Consider the following 20,962-nt stretch of genomic DNA (forward strand, 5'->3'; position numbering starts at 1 on the left):
TTGTAAAACAATACTTTTTTGCAAGCAGTTTAACTGATATGTAAGAAAATTCATTATTTTTCAGTTAAATTACATACAAAAATGATTCAGATTCCTTATTTAAATTTTTTAATTTAAGCCCATGCAATGCAATTGGGTTTTATATTTTAAAAAAATATAATATGTTTGGTAATTAAATTCGGTTAACATTTAAAAATAATACATACTAAGTTAAACAACATGCAAAATATGTATTTTTAAACAACCTGATTGATCAAACACACTGGAGCTACCGATTTGACACCTTCAAGAGTGGGACGTTTTCATTCTGTACTTTGCCCGACTCATACTTCACAAGGCTCGAATAGAAATGACAGTGCCCAATTGAGGGTTTACGTCGCCCAAAAAAGTATTATACGGCGACCGATAACGCTTTGACGATGCCGGATTGGCTAGATAAACCCTGTATTTAAATCAAAATAGATGATTTTAGCTAGCTTTGTAATTCATACTCTATTTCTACAGGAGCTTTTGTCGCGCTATATCAAGTTGAACTTGACGGCCGGTCTCGTAGTACAGTCGTCAACTCGTACGACTTGAAAACAATGCCCGTCATGGGTTCAAGCCCCAAATGGACCGTGCCGCCATACGAAGGACTGCCTATTCTGCTATGGGGAAAGTAATCCATAAGCCACTGAAAGCCACAAGCCCCACAAGTGGTACAGGCAGGCCATGACCGACAGCGGTTGTTGAGCCAAAGAAGAAGAAGAAGATCAAGTCGAACTGTCAAAGCAGCCAGACGAGTGGTCATATTATTTTGGTTAGTACAGTAAATGTTCGCTGACTAGATGTTGTTTTGCTGAAATCCTTTACAGCTTTGCATAGCTCTTTTAATATTTTAATTTGTATTTCGATGCATTTGACAGGTGAAAAGTAAACATTTTCCTTTAACCGAAAAGTAAACAAACCCCAGATAGGTGTTAATTCGCTAAACCGTATATTACATTTTAAGGGAAAACATCTTTTACGTTTACGGTTAAAACAAAAATATCTCTCAGGTTTATTTGTTTTTTTTTTCCAATTAACCAGCTTTTTGTGTACTTTCGTGACATAAAAATGCTTTAAAATCTACAAAAGTGCTAACTATAAAGATTAAAACCTTATATTTAACCTATTACTTGTTGGATAAGGACATAAGCATAATGACATTAAAAAAAAAACATTTAATGACTGGTTGATGTGTACTAAACCATCAACAAAACGGAGAAAAAAATGCTATAAATCAATTTTATTGTTGTAGAAGGAGAAAAAGTAAAAGCAATAACAGCATGATCGTTAATTATAATCGCCAAGACCTTCAAATGATTGTTTCTTCAGTAATGTTGCATTTTTAACCGCAGTTAATATGTTCTCGAATCTTGTAGAACATGTTTGTCAAAAATTTAATTGGTGTGATTTTAAAATTTGTTTCAATTGGTTGAAGAAGTTCTTTGACGGACTGATTTTTAGTCTTTATAGAAGGGGCTTTATATTTAAGAGAAAAGAATAAACATGAATTATTTAAATTTATTTTATGCTTGACCTTCGGAGACAAAAAGCAACGGAAATAAGAAGTCCAAAAAAACTAAAACTTTTTGGAAGAATAGGCTCAGCAGCCTAATGGTATTGCCGGTCAAGAAAAACATCTTATCCCTGCTCAATACAGCTTAAGATCCCAGCAAATCTTTTTTAATCAGACTGCACTCGGACAATTTCCCGTTTGATTGATCCCGTTCCTGATAACTGGGAACACACAAAAAAACACGCCAACCCTTTCACAAAACAAAACCAATTACCTGATGACCGGGGCAATGGCAACGCGAAAAAAAAACCCCCATCAGCAAAGGGCACGGAAAGATTTCTTCCTTCGTGTCAAGCAAGTCATGCCACTCTCGCGGCCAGACCCGCGTCACCTTTCATCTGACAGCGTAACCTTCCGGGAAGCGTGGCGAAATGGAAAAACTTTCGGCTCAAAGGCGAACAACCTGCGAGCATTCTTCGTTTTGCGAGCCCATGTTTAGCCCACGACCTTTTCGGGGGGAGGAGGAGATGGCTGCGCTAGCCCTCACGGGCCACAACACGGTAACGACTTTTGCAATTATCCCTGGCCCTTGGTACGGTTATTGCATCGTAGCTGTCGCAGCTCATCTCATCCGTGCCCATAGCGCTGACGATGTTAGCGGGAGCTTGTGTTTGCTCCACCCTAGTTTTCCGTCTAAAATGTCCGCCTTGTTTCAAGTGGCTTATCAGAATTGGTTATGGTTGTGCCGTGGGACAATAGCTGGTAGATGTTCTACCCGTTTGGGGGATTTTTTTTCTCTATATATTCTCTCGAGATGAAGCCAATGAGGTAGCTGTGGCACCCAATAGCTAGAGGGCATGCTGACTGAACGAACCAAAAAAATCACCGTCAAGCATTCTGGCAGCTGTGAAGAGCTATCGTGGATTTCGTGACATTAAGCTACCTAGCTTCGCCGTACTACGCCACTTTCGGAAGCCGGATCAGCGATAGCACGATTAGCGATGAGCATGACGGTGCAAGTCAGCAGTATTTTTTGGCTAGTAGCTGGTGCTGCTTGTATTGTTTTTTGGTCTCGGGGTTTAGTGCTCGGTGAATTTCATACCGCATTTGTGCGAGATGCACGGGGAAGAGTTACACTTTAAAATTCTGTATGATATAGTTGGCAGCGTATTTGTGGGTCAGTTTTAGAGTAGTAAGCTTTTGAAGTTAAAAATTTAAAAAAAGATAAGAGATGATTTTTGCACATTTTGAATTGTTTAAAGAAAAAAAAGTGTATGTACCTATAACATTATGATTGATAAATCAACTAGCCTAAATAAAGGCATACGGCATACATATACGGAATAAAATATATTCAATACACGATTGAATTCTGGTACACGATTATTTTGTTTGCGTTGATTACAGAGTCTGCGGTTAGGCTTCAGCCACTATGGTACTAAGTACATCAAAAGACACATACAAAAAAGAATATGATTGATTGCATATTTTGTAATGAGACTAAATCTTCAATGCTAAATTGAGAACAAAGCAGCCCGCGCTGTACACTATTGTAATACTTGCTTCGAATATTGTACCATCGTTATTCCTACAATGTACCAGGCGTCTCCATCGTGGTCAGTGTGACCTTTCAAACTAGTTCAATTTCATCGGTATGTTTTACCATCAAAAACACATGGAATACAGTATAATTAAATTAAATTATTAAATGACCTTGGATAAATAAATTCACAATCAAATCTAAACCGAGCTCATGTAGTCGAAAACTTTAAACTCCAAATTATCAAATTTAAAAGGAAATAAATATTGTGGCGGCTCATGTCTTTAGTTTTTTGCATCGAGTATCTGCATTGAACATTTTCACCAGATTTTTTCGTTGATGATCTAGAGTCGTAGATGATGTTACTTTTTCTTCTTTATATATGAGCTTAGAAAAATACATTTCTATGAATTTGAAGTACGTTGTCGTTTTCGTATTCGGATGCTACTGTTATTAAATCCTTTCCAACGAAATTGTTATAAGATTCTTGACGGTTAATAATTCCAATAATTGAAAAAAAAATCGTTGAAACGCAGAGTCATTGTCAATCAAACCAAGACAAAATCTATCAATAAAAATGCTATTCTTGAAGCACGAAAGAATTGAACAAATGAAGTGGTTGAAATTGAAAAGCAAAAGATACGGATTGTGTAGATTTCGTAACGCAAAAAGGTAGCCAATCAAGTTCAGCACTGTCACCAGTACTTACCAGTTACCGACGGGAAGAAGATACCGATCAGAATCGTGAAGGCAGTCGAAAGGTCAGCGTACACCTGGTTGTAGCTCGGACGGTCCAATGGTTCGATGTGCTCCGGATCCATACCGTACGCAATGTACTGCCCTTCCTGCAAACAGACACAAGCCACGTAAGCGTGCAGCGTTGGTAAAATCAATCACCATCACACAGTCTTTGATCTTTCAGCCCCAGAGCTCAGTGCCCAGAGCCCGTAAGTGTTACACCACGTACTGCTGCACATCCATCCGGCACTGGGAGGGGAAGCCAGCTCGCATCGCATCGATAGTTTTGAAGTGTAGTTTGCACTCACCTGCAGGAAAGATGGGAACAAGTTGTCGAAGAAGACACCACTCTTCAGTCCCTTGATGCCGCGCACCAGCGTAACGTTTTGCTCTGTGAAATGTGTAGCATGGTAGGAGCACTGGTAAGAGGCAATGGTAATGGAGAGCAGGGACGCGCGGCAGTGTAAAAACCACGTACGTACGCACCTTTGAAGTAGGGATCACATTCGCCGGAGGCGCAGAAGTAGTTCCACAGTACACCGCCCTCATCCTTCGAGCAGTTGGCGACGGCAACGTCCTTCAGCAATCGCTTTCCTAGCACGCACATGCTGCAAGGGGGGGAAGGGGTTTTGGGGGGGGGGGGGGAAAGGGGAACAAAAAAGGAAACATCGTGAGCCACAAACCGTCACTGAGGTGTACATGTCTAAATGTGGCTGGTAAGTGTTAAACATGACCGTGTGGTGGGCATAAAACCACAAAGCCCCCTCAGGAGGTATCAAAATGGAACAAAGCCAGCGCACAAAACCGAAAGGACGGTTGGCAATTTCTCACTATAGCTGGTTCCCAAATTACTTGTCCCAGGTAGCATTGACGAATTGGGCGATCCATCCCCCACGATACTCACAATAGCTTATCGTTTCCATCGATGTTATCGAAAATGCCAGCGTAGACAGCGATGATCGAGAAGATGACACAGGCCAGCGCTACCGTGGCGAATTTGTTCACGAACTTTACACCAACGTACACAATCAGACCTGTGCAGGAGGGAAAGAGAAGATGCGGAGGGAAATTACATTCACGTGCATTATGTGACAGCCGCGCACACCAGAGCGCACATGATACAGGGGGAAAGGGGCGAAATTGCAAATGAACAGAAAGCCAATCAGAAAGCGATTGAGCGAAGTGAAGCTAGCAAATTCTAAACCGCGAACCCGTAGATCGGTATGTGCATGTGCAGCAGCACTGTAGAACAAATTGGACGAATTGGACGTGATTTATCGGTGGCAGTCAGGTTTTTGGGTGCGTGGTGTGGTAAAGTTATTTCATGGCTGAACCGTTACGCCGCGTGTTCGTTTCAAGGACGGGGAATCGTAGCCTGAAACCGAGTTCAGGTGGACGGCGGACGGCGAGCGGCGAATGATTAACGGCTTGGAGGGTTTCCAATAGGATTCAACAAATGTACACGCGAGACTGCGCTGCAGGAGCTACCGGGTGCAGTAGCGCATTGATTCCACTTGCATTGACGTTTTAATGTGTCCCCGGTCCTTTGTTGCTGAGTGGGGATCGGGGTTTGTTTTTTTTTCGCTTTCGTTTCGCTCGTTGAAAAGCGTAGCTAAGCTCGCTCGCTCGCTCTATACATACAGAAAACAGAAACCAGCATCATGGTGGCATGATGCTTCAGAGCATTCGTCGATCGATTTATGATTTGGCAGCGGCAGCAACTTACCCATCACGCACAGCAGACCGGTACCGTAGACGCGGAAGTTGTTGTACATTGCCGATGCGTCCTTGGTGAAGTCGCCGAATATCGAGAGCCAGGGTGCCATGTACGTCTGTTGGGTGGAAGAAAAGAAGAGCAAAGTAGGGGTTGTATGTTAAAAACATTAGAAACAGAGCGGGATAGGAAGAGAAAGATTAGTGTTGCTTTGTGGTACGTGCTCGTGTGGAGGTGGTTGCGCACCCGTTTCGTCGTGCGGATGGAAATGAATCAATCTTAATTATAGACCGCAGCCTTGTTTCGCAGAAGAGAGAAACATGTGGAATCAATCACGCAGCCGGTGCAGTGGAAATAAAGGATGATGATGATGAAAAGTCATTTGTTGTTGCGGAGCAGGTTGGAGGCGGTGGGCTGCCGATGATGATAGCTATGCCAACGTGCTAGAGAAGCTAATGGGCTAATCGATCGAGAGGAATTGTATTGCAGTGGTAATTACGTCGAAATCGATGAAAGGAAGCTTTGTTGAAAACTGTAGACATGTGTAAGAGTTTTGTCAACTTTATTTCTATGCATGAATGTAGTGGGTCCCACATTTGAAGCTTATTAATAGAACCATTGCCTACATTTAGGCGCAATCCCATCAAAAGCTTTATTGCTGCAGGGGGTTTCTGCTGTTTTCTTCTAAAATGTCTTTTCTCCAGACAATTATAACCGGACATTGAACAGAAAGGACAGTTAAACCACCAATCAACACGCTCAACCACTGTTTGAAAGGTACGAATTGCGCCCGCCCGCCTGGCACGGCACTGGAGCGGCTTTTGTCAGTTGCGGTTAACCTTTGTCAAACGTTTGACAGTGTGGCTGCGTAAACGGTAAGCTGGTGCAATTCCCTACTGGTTCCTCTACTACTTCTCTGCTCAACGGGTGTCGGGTTTGCAATCATCTTCAGCCCTCAAGCGTCTTCCTCCGCCCTCTCCAATTCCGTTCAATTCCGTTGAAGTGTCAAACAGGGCAGAAATGGAAGGGAATTTGGCACACACAAAAGGGCAAAGGGCCATGTACCTCGAATGTAGAGGAGGATGCGACCATCGGTCAAAAAGGCACTCCAGCGTGCCCGGCTACGAAAGATTGCCCGGTTAGCTCGTGGATGCGTAAATGTGAATACCGAAAAGGTTTTGAAGTCGTTCCGTGCTTTATGAGCTCATCAAAATTCTTGTCCGAAACGGGTTTCGTTGCGAGGGTGAAAAACTTTGGAAGTTGGAAAGGAACAGACCGTGTGCGCAAGGGAAAACGGAAAAAAGCCGCAGCACACTTTATCGGCTACATCAAAAAGAAAACACTCGACACTGGTGTGGAATCCTGTTGAGACGAGGGGTTTTTTGTTCATCCAACCTTTTTGCAAAGCTGTTTCAAGAACCTGTGGGATAGTGATGAGGTGGAATACCAAAAAGGAAGAAAAAAGCAATGAAAAGCAAAAAGGAATTCTTTTGGGACGGTTCCTCGAAAGAAAAAAAAAAGAATCTTTACGGTAAAGCTCTAAATACCTCACACTCTATTAACCTGCCGTTAGGGTGAAAAAAGGTCCTGCACAAACGTGGTCGGATTGCCCAGCGAGTTGTTACACCGCTGCACGGTTTAGAGAGTACCAAAAGCACACCAATTGTTTCGGGAGTGGCAAAGCTAAATTTTAATAACAGTTGCCGAAACCACCAGCTTCGCATACAAACCGCGAACCCACACCGTTGTTCCGATTGGGCCACCCGGGACTAATGCTTATTAGGTATCGTTTCGTGCGAAACGGTGTCTCGGGGCACGGGGGAAAAGATACTCTTCTTTGCCGGAGAGGAATGAAGAAACAACCGAAAACTGCCATCATTTCCAAAATGTGAAATGTAATTTTATACTCCGATGAAGTAGCGAAATGGGTCGTGTAGTCTGTGGAGGATGTCGCTGTCACCCGGCAGAACAGCCGTACAGCGTACGGCGGTTAATGATGTCGACTAATTTTTCTCCTCGTTGACTCCCGATGCGTCCGTATTGGGTTGTGTGTGTGTTTGTGTGTGTGTGTGCTTGCTTTTTCCGCCAAGATCCATTTTCTTTCTTTTAGACCGGCTCACTTCGGGGCGAATTATTATCTAATACGCAATTTTCGCAATACGAGCCTCGTTTACCGTTTTTCAGGCAAAAAGCAGAGAAACAGGATGAGACGGCTACTGTGGAGTGGGGAAATGACTGTTTTTTGCTACGTTGTCAGTGACAATCAAATATTGTAGCAAAACCAAGAAGCAATGTTAAAGCAGGCGAGGGAACCCCTGCCGCGAGCTTTAGCGAACAGAAAGCTCATTACCGAGAAACCGATCGGAATCATATTGTAATGTGCGTTTCGGGCGCGCTTTCGTGCGTTTAAGTACAACATGGAGAGATTTCGATTTTCTGATTGGCTCTCCATTAAACGGGAAAAACGTTTTCCTTCCCTCCCTGGAGTGTTTGAAATTAGTGTGGAGGGAAAGAGAAGCACACAAAAATAGCACAAAACAAAAAAAAAAGAAGGAAGGGAACAGAATATGTAAGTAATCGGAAAATGATTTATTAATCTGCCGCTCATTTGAGGGCGAAAAGATTGTTTTTCTTCACACATTGTGGAGTGACATGAGCACACACACACACCCTCGTTCACGGGAAGGTATGAACGGAAGACAACAACACATACAAAAAGAAACAAACGCACTGCCAAGCAAAAACAGTTCTGTATTGCAGCAAGATCGAAAAACCGGGGGCTTTTCTCGCTTCTTTACCTCTCGCTACCTCCACCCACCAACATTGTGCGCCTTCCCCGCCCTTTCCGGTCGGGTGTTTGGGTGCGCAAGAAAGGAAGGAGCTCACTTGTGCGAAACAGTTAAGATTTCCGTCGGTAATCGGATTAACTTTCAGGGGTCGACCGGAGCCGTCTTTGCTCACTTTTTCTTTTCGGGCGTCGGCGGCGGCAAGGGTCGAGAAGCCTTTTGCATTGCACAGTTAATGTTCGGAAGGATGAAAATCATCGCGTCTGCCACACCCGGCCCGACAGGGGAAAACGGCCTGTCAGGGATGAAGGTGGGATGAAGATTTTTCTTTCCCCGGCAGGCTCTCTTACCGCTTTTCCACGAAAACAGCGCACTCGGAAGCGGTGGGCGCACGGTTTTTTTTTTGCGATAATTCATCGTTGGCGGCACTGGCGAACTGGGAAGCGATGATTTGTTAAGTTGACAAGGGGGAAATTGTCGAGCGGCACGCCACGACTAACCACGGCACTCATGAACGGCGCTCATGTGGGGCCGCTGCCCGGTTGGAGCGTGAGGACGGGTGGAAAATGTTGCTTGCTTGGGAGGGAGCGATTCGTGCCCGCTCGGTGCGAGCCGTTTTGTAACGAGCGGCAAATTCTTTGTCAACTTAAAGTAAGACAAAGCGCACCGGGTGGGAGAGTTTGGAAATTGTTTGGCTAGGGGGTTAATGCTTTGCTGAGTGGTTCATTACTCATCGGTATGTATCAACTCGTTTGGTTTTTGCCTCCCCCAAAGCCTTTCGGGGCTGTCAACAAAAGCATCCAATTTAAATTTAAATTAAAGCTCAACTTTGTGAAAAATTAGCAGCTTATTAAGACGCTTGATGAAAGGCGTTGGATTGTTGCTGAGTTGCTGTTATTAACATTAAAGTCTGTTTGCATTGATTTAACTCATTGCGAAATTAGGGGTTTATTTACAGGGTTTCCCACGATTTATTGGTTGGTTCCCACGATTTATTGGTGCGTTCCCACGATTTTTTGGTCATTTCCCATAATTTTTTGGTAGCAACCCACGATTTATTGGTCGGTTCCCAAATATTATTGGTCGGTTCCCAAATATTATTGGTCGTTTCCCAAATATTATTGGTCGGTTCCCAAATATAATATAATATAATACCGACCAATAATATTTGGGAAACGACCAATAATATTTGGGAACCGACCAATAATATTTGGGAACCGACCAATAAATCGTGGGTTGCTACCAAAAAATTATGGGAAATGACCAAAAAATCGTGGGAACGCACCAATAAATCGTGGGAACCAACCAATAAATCGTGGGAAACCCTGTAAAGAAAATATCATGCAAATATGCTCAATGCACAAGACACTTAGTGCTATGGCAATAAAGAACAACTAGATTTTTTTTAATAAATTAACTTTCAGTTGACTCTAATTTGGAGCTCAAATGTTTCAATGCATTTTGTTCAGTTTTCGTTTTATGTTTTACTTGGTTGTTTGACATATGGACTACTACATTTTTAAATTTTATCCGTCATACAGTAGTCATTTCATAGAGAAACTTGCTACAGGACGTCAAGCTTAAATGTTTACTCATAGTCTGCCGTCAGTATCGTAGTATCTTGTGTTGCGAAGGTAGAGGGGTTTGCAAGACAGTTTCGTATGTGCACAAAGAATGTGCTTCGCAAAAATCCGGAATCGACTCCAATCAGACTCAGATAATTTCGGAACTAAGACTCCTTCGGAATTGTTCGGAGTCGGAGTCGTCCGTAGTCGTCTGAAGTCGTCCGGAGTCGTCCATTATCGGTTCTCAAAACATCGAAACATAGGCCTGTATACGAAGTGCACGCGCAACTTATCGATTCTGGTCGACTCCAATCGAGTCAGGACGACTCTAAATGACTCCGACTCCGGACGACTCCGACCTCGAACGACTCCGGACGAGTTCGACTCCGGGCGGAATTAGTAATTCCGCTTTTGCCTGAGTTGGAATCAGTTTAACAATAGCCGGAGTTGGATCAGAATCGTGGGTGTCCTCCAAAGTGCACAACACTACTGCTCATCATTATTCACCACCTTTAAGATGTTTTTCGACAGCTGTCAAATGCATCAAAATAAATTTTCAGACCTTACACATGATTTTAAGCACACCACAAAGAACTGTGAAACTTAATATAGCTTGAGACGTGTTGAAGATCATGTGGATAATCCGAAACATTATTGTGATCCAAATACAACATTTGACGGCTTTGGAAAAACATCTGAATTTCATCTTGCAATAACAGAATCAACACGACCTCTTAGCGACATCCGTGCATAGACCCTGGAAAAGAATAGTACGTCTGATCGAGGACAAACCAGTGTTTTTTGGCTTTTTGGGCCAAATGGCTAACTAATAGCTTTTATCAAAATAGAATTTATTAAAGAAAATAAAAATTTAATAGCCCCGCTTTCAAAAACAGCAAACATGCGTTGTTGCATCGCATTGCGCAATTATTTAATATGTTTGAACAGCTCAGTCCACACTGCCTGGTACTACACCATAGTTTAATAAGTACCCAGTGCCCCAGTTCGCTCTGCCAATGGACTTTAGCAGACATGCTAATTAATTTCGAAAGCTCAAGCACTCTGAAAAGTAAATACTCCTCCAGACACTGGTTACGCTTGTGCACTGGGCGTGGACGTTTTATATTGCTTTGGACAGCTATTGGAAGCTTCTTCGCTGGGGCTGTTGATTTGTTTGCCGTGCTTCGGACGGCAACCGGCAACAGACAGGCTCGGTTCGTTCGTTCGGCTGTTTCTCGCAGGCACACACAGGGCCAATCTAAATTAGATGAGCATGTCTGTATCGTGTTTATTTCGTGAAGCTGCTTCTTTTTTCTTATTCCTTCACAAATCGAAAGGGAGTATGATGTTGATTTTTGCTCTGCTCACACTGCCCAAAACAGCCTCCCTTGCCTTCCCTCTTGTGCACACGAGCGTTTTGGATTAATTTCGAACAATTCTTCCCGCATTGTGGGGCCAGCCCTTGTTAAGCGGTTCCGACCCCAGCCACTCGGCACGACACATTGGGAAACCGGTTTCCCTCCAATCATGGATTGGGGCGGTTCCCCGTTTTTGCGTTTGGGCAATTTCAAATGTAATTTAATTCCACCTGATTCTCATCCCATCCCGTCCGACAAGAACCCGTTTTTGAGAAATCAAGCAAGGACAGTGGAAAGCGAGCGACAGAACGACGTCCTGGGACAGTGACCCAGAGAGCTGTTAGCCCCGGGCTCGTTACGGTTGAGCTGGGCTGGCGTTACGGAAAGGCGTTGGACTTTCCCTTTTTTTACTCGGATAAAAGCAGCCCATCTTATGCGCAGGGGTACGAGAGTCCCGGGGAAATTCTCAACCGGATAAGGTTGACCCAGCGTACCACCGGGCGATTGGCCCGGGGATTGGGTTAGCATGTGGCAAAAACGCTCACTCGAAGGACGCTCAATGTCATCCGGGGAACGATGAGACGATCGCCTAAGGCGGGTCGGGGTTGGCTGAACAACTTTGCACGGGGTGGCCGGCCGCAATAAAGTACAAAACCACAGCCAATAAACGAGCGCTGTACAGGACTCGGGTTCGACAGGACAGTTACCACTGTGACAGTAACAGTGTGCGTTTCCCATTTGCATTTCACATCGCCGACACAGCGAGCGTCGTATCTTCCATTTTCAGCCCACCCCAAAGGACGAAAAACGACACCACACCGAGGATACACGGGCTACAGTGCAACCGTGAAATCAAAGTGTTGTGAAGCGATACACATGGTTTTGAGGTGGGTATAGCGCAAAAAACGACCAGCAACAAAAAAAAAACCTTCAAACAGATTGTTAAACGGTGTGTCAGAAATAATCGACACGCGGCCAGCACAGAACAGACACGGCACATACCGCAGGCACACCTTGTAAAATGTCCAATTTGACACACCGGGACCGGAACGAGAGGGATGGTGCAGCGAGCCGAGCCCAACGTGCGCTGCCGCTGATAGACCTGCCAATTGGATAAATTGTGACAGCGCGTGCACCGGGTGAAACGGACCGATCCGGTGTGACAATGAATTTTGGAATACATGAATATTGATTCGATTTCGATATGGGTGTGGAAATATTCGGTAAAACGGTTTTGTAGCTCGTTCTTTTTTTTTTTCGTGGTTCGCGTAACGAATGCCGCCTGCAAGTGATAGCAGTGAAGAAACAGTGCTCGGTGTCGGTGATATAAATAGACGTGGGATCTCTGCTCGTTTCTTTGCGTTTCAAACATGTGTGTGTGTGTGTGTGTATGTGTGCCCAACCTTACCTAGAGCGGTGTGCAAAAAAAAAAGCGGCAAAGCTCAAGAGGCCACACTTCCGGCACTCGATGCTTGGAATCTCCGGAACGCTCAGCCGACCGTGCAAACGAACCACCGCTACAACCCGGTCGATATTGGCTATTATTACGCACATTAATGTCATTATACTTGGGCAGAAGAGGCGATTCGATTATTCGATTACTACGGTACGACACACACACACGCTTCCGTGTAGGACTCGTTCGTTGATTGGGTCCAACTCTTTTTTTGTCTCTACTGATAAACAATTACATTTTTTTGGTTCCATTTATTGCAAATGGATGTGCTAGTAAAACGAGCTCTTAAATTTGGAGTGTGTTTAAAATAACTTACAACTACACTTTAACGGGCATATAAACTTTAAATGATAACAACGGCCATACTATGCATAGGACGAAAGCTCTTCAATAATTCAATAAGATCAGTTACCTTGATATCAATGAAAAAAATAGACTATCATACACCAGTTTTCAAGCCCAAATAAATAATGTTAAGGTGCTTTTGAACATTGTTAAACTATAGGTAAACATTTGTTGTCGAACTGAAATACTGATGCCTATATGAATTTCATTCAATTGTAACTAAACAAGTTGATCCACTTGCTGTAAGGAGTGTAGACTTTTGTTGGTGCCTTCATTTACAAAAAATAAATTGAATTTATTTGCCAATAATGTATCCCAAAAACTTCAAAATCAATAATGGACTATTAAATAGTACAAAATGAATTCAAACGAAAATCGAAACAGTTTGATTGCAACAAAATGAGCATCAAAGAAACGAACCCTGGGTAATATATGCGGACGTTAATATTTGGAGAAAGCAAATGTTTAGTGGCAATTGCAGTTGTTCAGAAAGGCATCAGCATATGGATTGAGCGGCATATGTTTACTTATCGTTGAGCAATCTTCAAAAGCACCCTAACATTGTTTACTTGGGCTCAAAAACGGTGTTAGTTGAGATTTTTATGCGATTTTGGCAATTATTTATCAAATGATGATTGAAGCGCCGGAAGGTATGCAAGCTGCACGGCAAATTTGGACTAATGTAGACAAACGTAGGCAAATAGCTGCATGAAACGTAAATACCTCGAGGACATCAATTGTCAAAAAACCTACTTAACAACAACTCATATACTAATTGACTGGAAAGCGTCAACATGATTTCAACATGAAACTTCAGCTGGATTATTATTTTGATAGCTTTCAAGTGTGCTTTTCGCATCATAACACCAAAAAAACACCACCTTTTCATTCAATTGCACCCCGTCAGGAAGATGTTTATGAAAAACGTTTCCAAAATTAGATCCGTCAGCCGGGGCGGGGGGGCAAATTCAAACCATCGGCTAAAAACCACCGGACCGGGGATAATTGAATAAATATCATTAGAACTTTCCCATCCATCCAAAACGCAGGGCGACCGAAAACAAAACAAAAACAAGGACAGTGGCGACCGATGGAATTCAATTAAGACGACACTCTCAACAACGATAGGCTGATGAACGATGGGGTCTGGTTTTTTGTTTGTGAAGCGCCGGTGAATGCGTTGGATGGAGAGCAGACTTTAAGATAAATGCTGACGCTATGTAACCACATTGGAAAACATGGCGAGCACTAGCGAGCCCCATTTGTTGGTGTTTTTTCTTCCTCTAATAGATACAGAGAAAAGTGTCTGTGCGTGTTAATGTCACCCGAAATAAAGCTTCACACAAGTTAACATACTTCAGGGGGACGCCGAAACCCGATACCATTCTGGACGATGTGAGTAAAAAACAAACTTCCCATTGAAGCTTTCCTTTTTTTTGCACGGTAAGCTCCACGTGCCAACGTTTAGTAGCGTTTTAATTTATCTCGAGTACCTTTCACGGTCAAGTGCCTTTTGGTGCCGACAACAGCCGCGTTCCTTTTGTCACCGGGACGGGAGCACAACCGACGAGAGATAACTTTTAATTAGGCGCACCGCACCGTAACCGCACCACCGCACGTTCCAGGAATGCCGGGCGGAGCGTCAGGTGGAGGCCGAGATTTGTGCTTTGTGTAAATGACGACGTAGGGTTAATTAAAAATGATTGTCTCGTGTTACACCGCACCGGCGAGGTATGTACGTCCTTGTACGCGAGTCAGTTGCAACGTCTCGAGCGAAGACATAATGTGTAAAAGCAACGCGAAGGATCGTTTGGTGGTGGCGTAATTAGTTTGAACTCGTTTGGAACTGTAAGATGTGTCCCAATAAAGGCGGCTACCACAAATTAAGCTTGGTAAGATGGAACAATTTGGAAGATGCAAGAGATAATAAGCATTCAAAGTCAATCATAACGTTGAAGTGGTACATACAATAAGTCCTTGGCTGTTTGGATTAAGTTTGAAAGTGTTGTAATTCTACAACACGTCACCTAAACGGCTGTACTCTGCAGAAATTCTACACGACGCATTTGCTGATTCAGAAAGAAGCAAAGCCAAACGTCCCCAACATTCTGCAATAGGACGTATCGATTGATTTAAGATTTGAAACTTTTCTCACAACACATGCAGTGAAGAATGGCAAGCAACATCCCACGCCTGGGTTGGGCTTCACCGTCGAGGAAGGTGTACTTGATGATGCGACACTTGAGACATTGATTTGAGACATGCCCTCTTTCTTACTCTCTCGCTCCCTCTCTCTCTCTCACACACACACGTATGCTGTTTGCCCGGGCAGAACTGGCTTGTTTTTTGCCTGCTTGCTCTTCCTTAGTTCAATCGATATTTCGCTGGATCAAATTTTCGAAACCAATCGAGTATGATTAAACGGCAGGATGCGGTGGGTGGGTGTGCATGCTGGCCCGCACCTAAATAAGGACACATCCCAGTTTTTTCATGCCTGCTTCTGCCGAAACTCCGAAAGCTGTCAACTATTGTTCGGAATTCGGAATCGGCACGCTTCAATGCTCTCTCGAGGCGCCAGTGTGTGCGTGTACTCGGAAGGGGCATTGATAAAACCCACCTCAACCCGCCGTCGATCGATACCGATAGGCATGGCATCATGCTTTCTTTCGTTCGATTCTGCTGGGACCCGTCAAACGCGGCATCAGCGAAATTGGTTGAAGTTGGTTAGCGCTCGGGAAGGTTTGGGCGAGCATTTTCGGCTTGTTGAACACGTTCTGATGTTTAGTTCCTAATTCAATTAAATATTCCCGTCAGGCACCGGATTTTGGCAGGGAGTTGTTTGGTGCGTAGTTAGTGTGCTGGTCCGTGTTTCGTGATGTGCCTGCGGGTTAATGTCTTAACCTTGCCGTAGGTCGACGATTGGGGCAAAAGAGCGTGAAGCCGTGCTGCTGTCCCGGGAGAGTCGTACGAAATTATGCACGGGGAGAAATACTGGTGGCGATTAGATTGTGGTCGTTGAGCATAAATAGGACGTAGAAGAAGACGTATCTTATAATGTCTGTGTGTGTGCTATGGTTACTTCTTTGTACGTACGTATAAAGACATACAGTGGAAATGAGGATTTCGCAATAGCCGTGCAGGATTTAGTTACTTTTGCTACTGACTCACGCTTGGTATTGCTCTTCAACAACTCTCATGCAAGTAATAACAATATGTAGATCATAATCTACATGTGCTGCTGGTCGTTTAATGATAAGATTATTTAGTATTCTGAAAATGTGTTGCTTTTGGAATTGATCTGGAATCCCTACAGAATTTATAGAGAAACTCAAAGAAACGAAAATGCTTGAAATGGATAACAATTTTCAAGTTCTTTAATTTACGAATTTCCTAAAAGCATCAACTCAACTCTCGCCAACATCTTAAAGTTCCTTTACAATTGCCATCCAATTGACAGGGGCAACTCAATCACCAGACATTGATTTGTTTCTTGCACCACGGTCTGGTTGGCATTCTACGTGTGTAACGCCCGAAGCACCGTCCCAATACAATGCACCCGACGAAGCTTTGTTCAACTCGTTTTTCTGTACCAGTCGTTGGCGAGCAGATCGAAAGCACCCCGACTATGTGAGTCTTGTTGCTCTCTTCCTTTGCACATACTTTCGCGGTCGGATGTAAGCTTTGGGTTTCTGGTTTTGCAAGCTGCAACTCCCATCCAAGCCTAGCCACGTCTGTTTGAGCACGCTTAAACTCACACAAGACACACGCACACACGGAATTGCGAAACAAAACAGCTTGGGTTGCGGGAGAGATTTTAATTAAAAGTGGCAAAACGTAAAAGATTCGCCACCGGGGATCACTGTTGAAGGATGCCCATTCGTTCAGTACCGGCTGCAACACCTTCGTGTATGTGTTTGCATTGCAGGCTGGAGTGATGTATGAGAGCACTTCCAACAGCCGGAAGGCAGTTATGTGCCAGGTCGGAGCGCTCGGCGTGAAAGTGAAAGATAGACGTGGCGCTTACAATGGCTGGCAAAATCTTCCTGCAACATTGCGGGCCTGGTCCGGGGAAAAATCGCTCAGGAAAACAACGACGGCACGGTGGCTTGGAGCAGTAGCAGTAGCAGCAGCAGCAGCAGCTCAGCAAACACACGGAATAGTGTGAAGTCGACACAGGAGCGTATATAAGTCAGCCAGTAGTGGTAGCTTTCCTGTGCAATCGAGCTCTTCTTGCCGCCGGTGGCAACTGTGGGTATTGAGATGTGACTTTATGGGTGTGCTGAAGATGGCAAGATTACGGTTTCTGTTTTGCTTTGGAATATGGGTTCGCTTACCGTACTGGGTACGTATATCGTGAAGATGGCGTTCGGGAAGATGGGCAAAACAATCAACTTTTGTGTGGAAGAAAATGTTTCTAGTGCGGGCAGGTATCGGCAGATCTGATTGAAATTTATTCTATCTTGGATCGAGGATTTTTAGTACAGCTCCAACAGAAAAATTGACTTTCAATACTAGTACAGTCTTTAAAGGCGTTGTTTATGCTTACAGAAGTATATATAGAGGATTTGAGACCTTTGTGAGCATCGTCAAGACACGCCAATAAGCGGTTACATCCAACATGAGATCATTTCTGAAAAATGCCAAGAACTTCAACGTTCGTTGCTCCAAACATTGGAAACAAATTATGTTGTAGGAATATTAACTTAACCTCCGTTTTGTTCCTAGAATGTACATACTAGCAATCAACATAATTAAACCTATAATATCATTCAGTATTTGTCCTACTCAGGTTTCCAATTTGCGTACCATTGCTCTACCTTGTCCACTCGTGATTTGATGTACAGCGAACTTTTCTTCCACTCCCCAGAAGCTGCCGTCGTGCACCTGTTGTTGTGGCCATATCATAAAACATGCGAACTAATTGCAAACGCCCGATATGACGGTTGTTCATCATTATACGTACGACCGATACGGTTTGGCGGGCTGTTTGCACAGCACAAAACAACCGGATTCATTTAGCGATACCGGGAGGCAATGATGGTCGCGGGCAAACAAGTTCCAATATAAACGTCCAAATTATGATGGACAAAGAAAAGTTCCACCACGTTTGCGCTCGTTTTTGGCCTTGTTTTCTTGTCGTGTTGGAGGCGTTATTTTTTTGGGTTTCTTTCGGTGGTAAAAGTTCAGCGACGGAAATTACGAATGCTTGTAGCTTGAATTTGGGCGACGAGAAACGGGAGGTGTGTAAGGAAAATGCATAAAACCGGACTGCCTACTTACCAGTACGATCTCTACCGCACCGACTATGTACATGGCGGCTGCTAAAGTTGTTCCCGTGTAGAACAACATCCCGACAGCGCCACCAAACTCGGGCCCCAGCGATCTGCGTTACGCGCCGAACGCAAGACGTACATCGTTGTCGTCGTCGTCGAGGTCGTTCCATATTGAAGGCAGAAGGAAAGAGAACGGAAAAGAATTGATTAGTAAACTTTGACGCGAACTTTGGTACCAACTTTTGTTCACACGACAAGCATAAAAGTTGCTTGCAGTGTGTGTGCTGGCGATGCTGGTAAAGAAGCAGGCACGGATAGTACTGAAGGATCCACAGTCCAAAGAGGTAGGAAAGGATCGAGAGCAGCTTCATTGCGTCAGCTTCATGCGGTTCTTTTATCAGTTGTTGCATCACTCGTTGTATTGAATTTGATTGTTTCTTTTAAAAAACATGTTTTAAAATAAAATAAAAACTTCTAAGACTTTTTTTTCAATCACATACGAAGATGACAAGTTCTAAAGTATTGGTCATTTTTGGGCGTTATTGAGTCAATTCAATGGATGTTCAAAAGCTAATTCTTTCATATCTTTATCTTGATCACGTGCAATAAGCGAAAAAAGTGTCAAGTTTGGAATGTTCCCATATACGTGACGCCTTTTCGTAATTCAATACATGACCAAAAACTCGTCGTTTCAAAAAGCCTCGAAAACATTCATGAAAAGCAATCTCAATTCTCATGAAAATTGAGCTCCAATAACTGACCATCGCACTGTTAGGTTGATGTCAGGAAGGAAAGACATCTTTGACATCACTGACAACCGTTGTAGCATATTTTATGTAGCGTGTTATTTATGTTTCCTCCGCACCCCTGTTTGCTTGCTGGGTGGTTATTTTCTTTTTGTAACACTCGACCAACTCGTTTTCGGAGAACTCGCACATATCCCTCCTGGCGAGTCAATTGAAGGTTAACCGTCTTTCCGTTCGCCCGGTATGATGGGTCCGGGCGGTTTTCACCAAAAACTCCAATTCGTGGCGATCTTCAGAAGAATCGAAGAGGATGGAAATTTTTATTTCACCGTGTCAGGCAGGAAATGAAGACATTCTTAGAACCCATTTGAGAAGAGCCTTTGACGGAAAAGGGAGCAAGCGAGCGAGTGTATGTGTGAGAAAAAGCTCATGATTTGACCTTTCATTTCCGGGACCTAGGCTTGTCGTAGAGTATAATTTAAGGTATTTCCTTTGGGGTCATTGTGTTGGGCGAAATGATGGCTCCTAGGAAGCAGCTACTAATCGGTTTTGAGACAGATTTTAGGCAAAAAAGAAAAACAGGTCACAATGGTTGCCACGAGACGTTATTCCAAGATGGTAGATAGGCTACCCAGGAAGGATTTATGAAAGCAATACCGCATCCTACGTAGAGCGCTACTGTCTCGGTCCTCTGGGAAATGTGGTAAAGTTAATTGACTTGTGAACTTCCTGGTTGTTGTCGTTTGTGTACATTACCATCCTATTTCACCCCAAAAAGGAACGGAATGGCTTGTGCTATATTAATCAAGATATCGTTTGTCTAGAAATGGCAGAAAAGAGCATTCGAAATCCAAGAATCACCGCCGCAGCTCTCCAGCACGTTGGGACCTTTTTCGACTGTATCGGGGGTTTTGGTTCGGGCAAAAGTTGGTTCGTTTGACAGTTTTGGGGCGTTTTACAGAGCAAAAGTTTGCTGCTTATCGGAGCAGCTGGAACCGCAACCTCCGCCTGCGTGCGGGGTCTAACTGCCCTGCTTGGCCGTTTCGGAGTCGCGCCTTGTTGGCGCTGGTCCAAGTGGGTGAATGGTTTTGGCGTAAACTTACCTCGATATCATGAAATAGCTGCCGCCCGCCGGTACCACCCCGTTCGTGGCGATAGCCGACATGGAGATGGCAGTCAACATCGTCTATGTATTCGGGCGTCGTCCCCATCCGCGGATCGGTGGTGTGGTTGGTGGGTTTGGGAAGAAGAAAAAGAGGCCATTTTCGGGAGGGAAAGGCACAACATGATTAGCATAGTTTCGGGCGTAAGTTTTTCAGTGTGCGAAAACTTTAAACTGAAAGCGAGCAGTACTACTATGGCAGGCATGCGAGAGATGATGTGGTGAAGATGATGCCGATTCTAAGGAAGATGCTGTTGTTGTTGATGATGATGATGCTGATACTAATAATTGGAACTGATTGTGGGGGAGTGGTGGTGAGGAAAAGGTTAGACGATGAAATGAACTAATGAGATAAAAGGGCAACGTGTATGCGTTGACCTTCCTGAAGTGTAGAATTAAGTTAGCAGCCACACACGATGACACTTCAGTTTAACTAATTCCGTAGAAAAGGACTTGTTCCCAAAGTACAGTATAAAGTTAGGTTCCAAGAAATCGTTAAAGGGTTAACGGGCTTGAAATTCAAAACAAGCTATCTTGTAAGTCAATCGAAGGCAAATTCCGGCGCACAATGAAGAGCCCTTTAACTGCTCATGAGCATTCGGATTGTTCATGCAGAAATTGCCTAACAAAGAACTTGAGCAGGCTTCAGATATCTCCGCCTATCAAACTGAAGCTTTTGTGAAAGTATGCAGCAGGTCATTTAGAAGGTCCAGCAGCAGCAGCAGCTGGACATTCCACC

General features: G+C 43.9%; 1 protein-coding gene across 11 annotated transcripts in view; it reads right to left on the reverse strand.

Moving 5' to 3' along the window:
• LOC120955582 (solute carrier family 12 member 4) overlaps positions 1-20,962 on the reverse strand; it is a 146,828-nt gene that overhangs the window by 15,327 nt on the left and 110,539 nt on the right. For all 11 annotated transcript variants that reach the window (XM_049610698.1, XM_049610699.1, XM_049610697.1 and 8 more), the window contains 7 exons: positions 20,165-20,247; positions 18,323-18,425; positions 5,545-5,650; positions 4,723-4,852; positions 4,305-4,426; positions 4,127-4,209; positions 3,790-3,925 (listed from right to left, as the gene is read on the reverse strand). In XM_049610698.1, the coding sequence (XP_049466655.1) occupies positions 3,790-3,925; positions 4,127-4,209; positions 4,305-4,426; positions 4,723-4,852; positions 5,545-5,650; positions 18,323-18,425; positions 20,165-20,247 (763 nt within the window). The remainder of the gene's footprint in view (positions 1-3,789; positions 3,926-4,126; positions 4,210-4,304; positions 4,427-4,722; positions 4,853-5,544; positions 5,651-18,322; positions 18,426-20,164; positions 20,248-20,962) is intronic.

The sequence above is a fragment of the Anopheles coluzzii genome, chromosome 3 (genome assembly GCF_943734685.1).
Source record: "Anopheles coluzzii chromosome 3, AcolN3, whole genome shotgun sequence".
Classification (NCBI taxonomy): Eukaryota; Metazoa; Arthropoda; class Insecta; order Diptera; family Culicidae; genus Anopheles; species Anopheles coluzzii.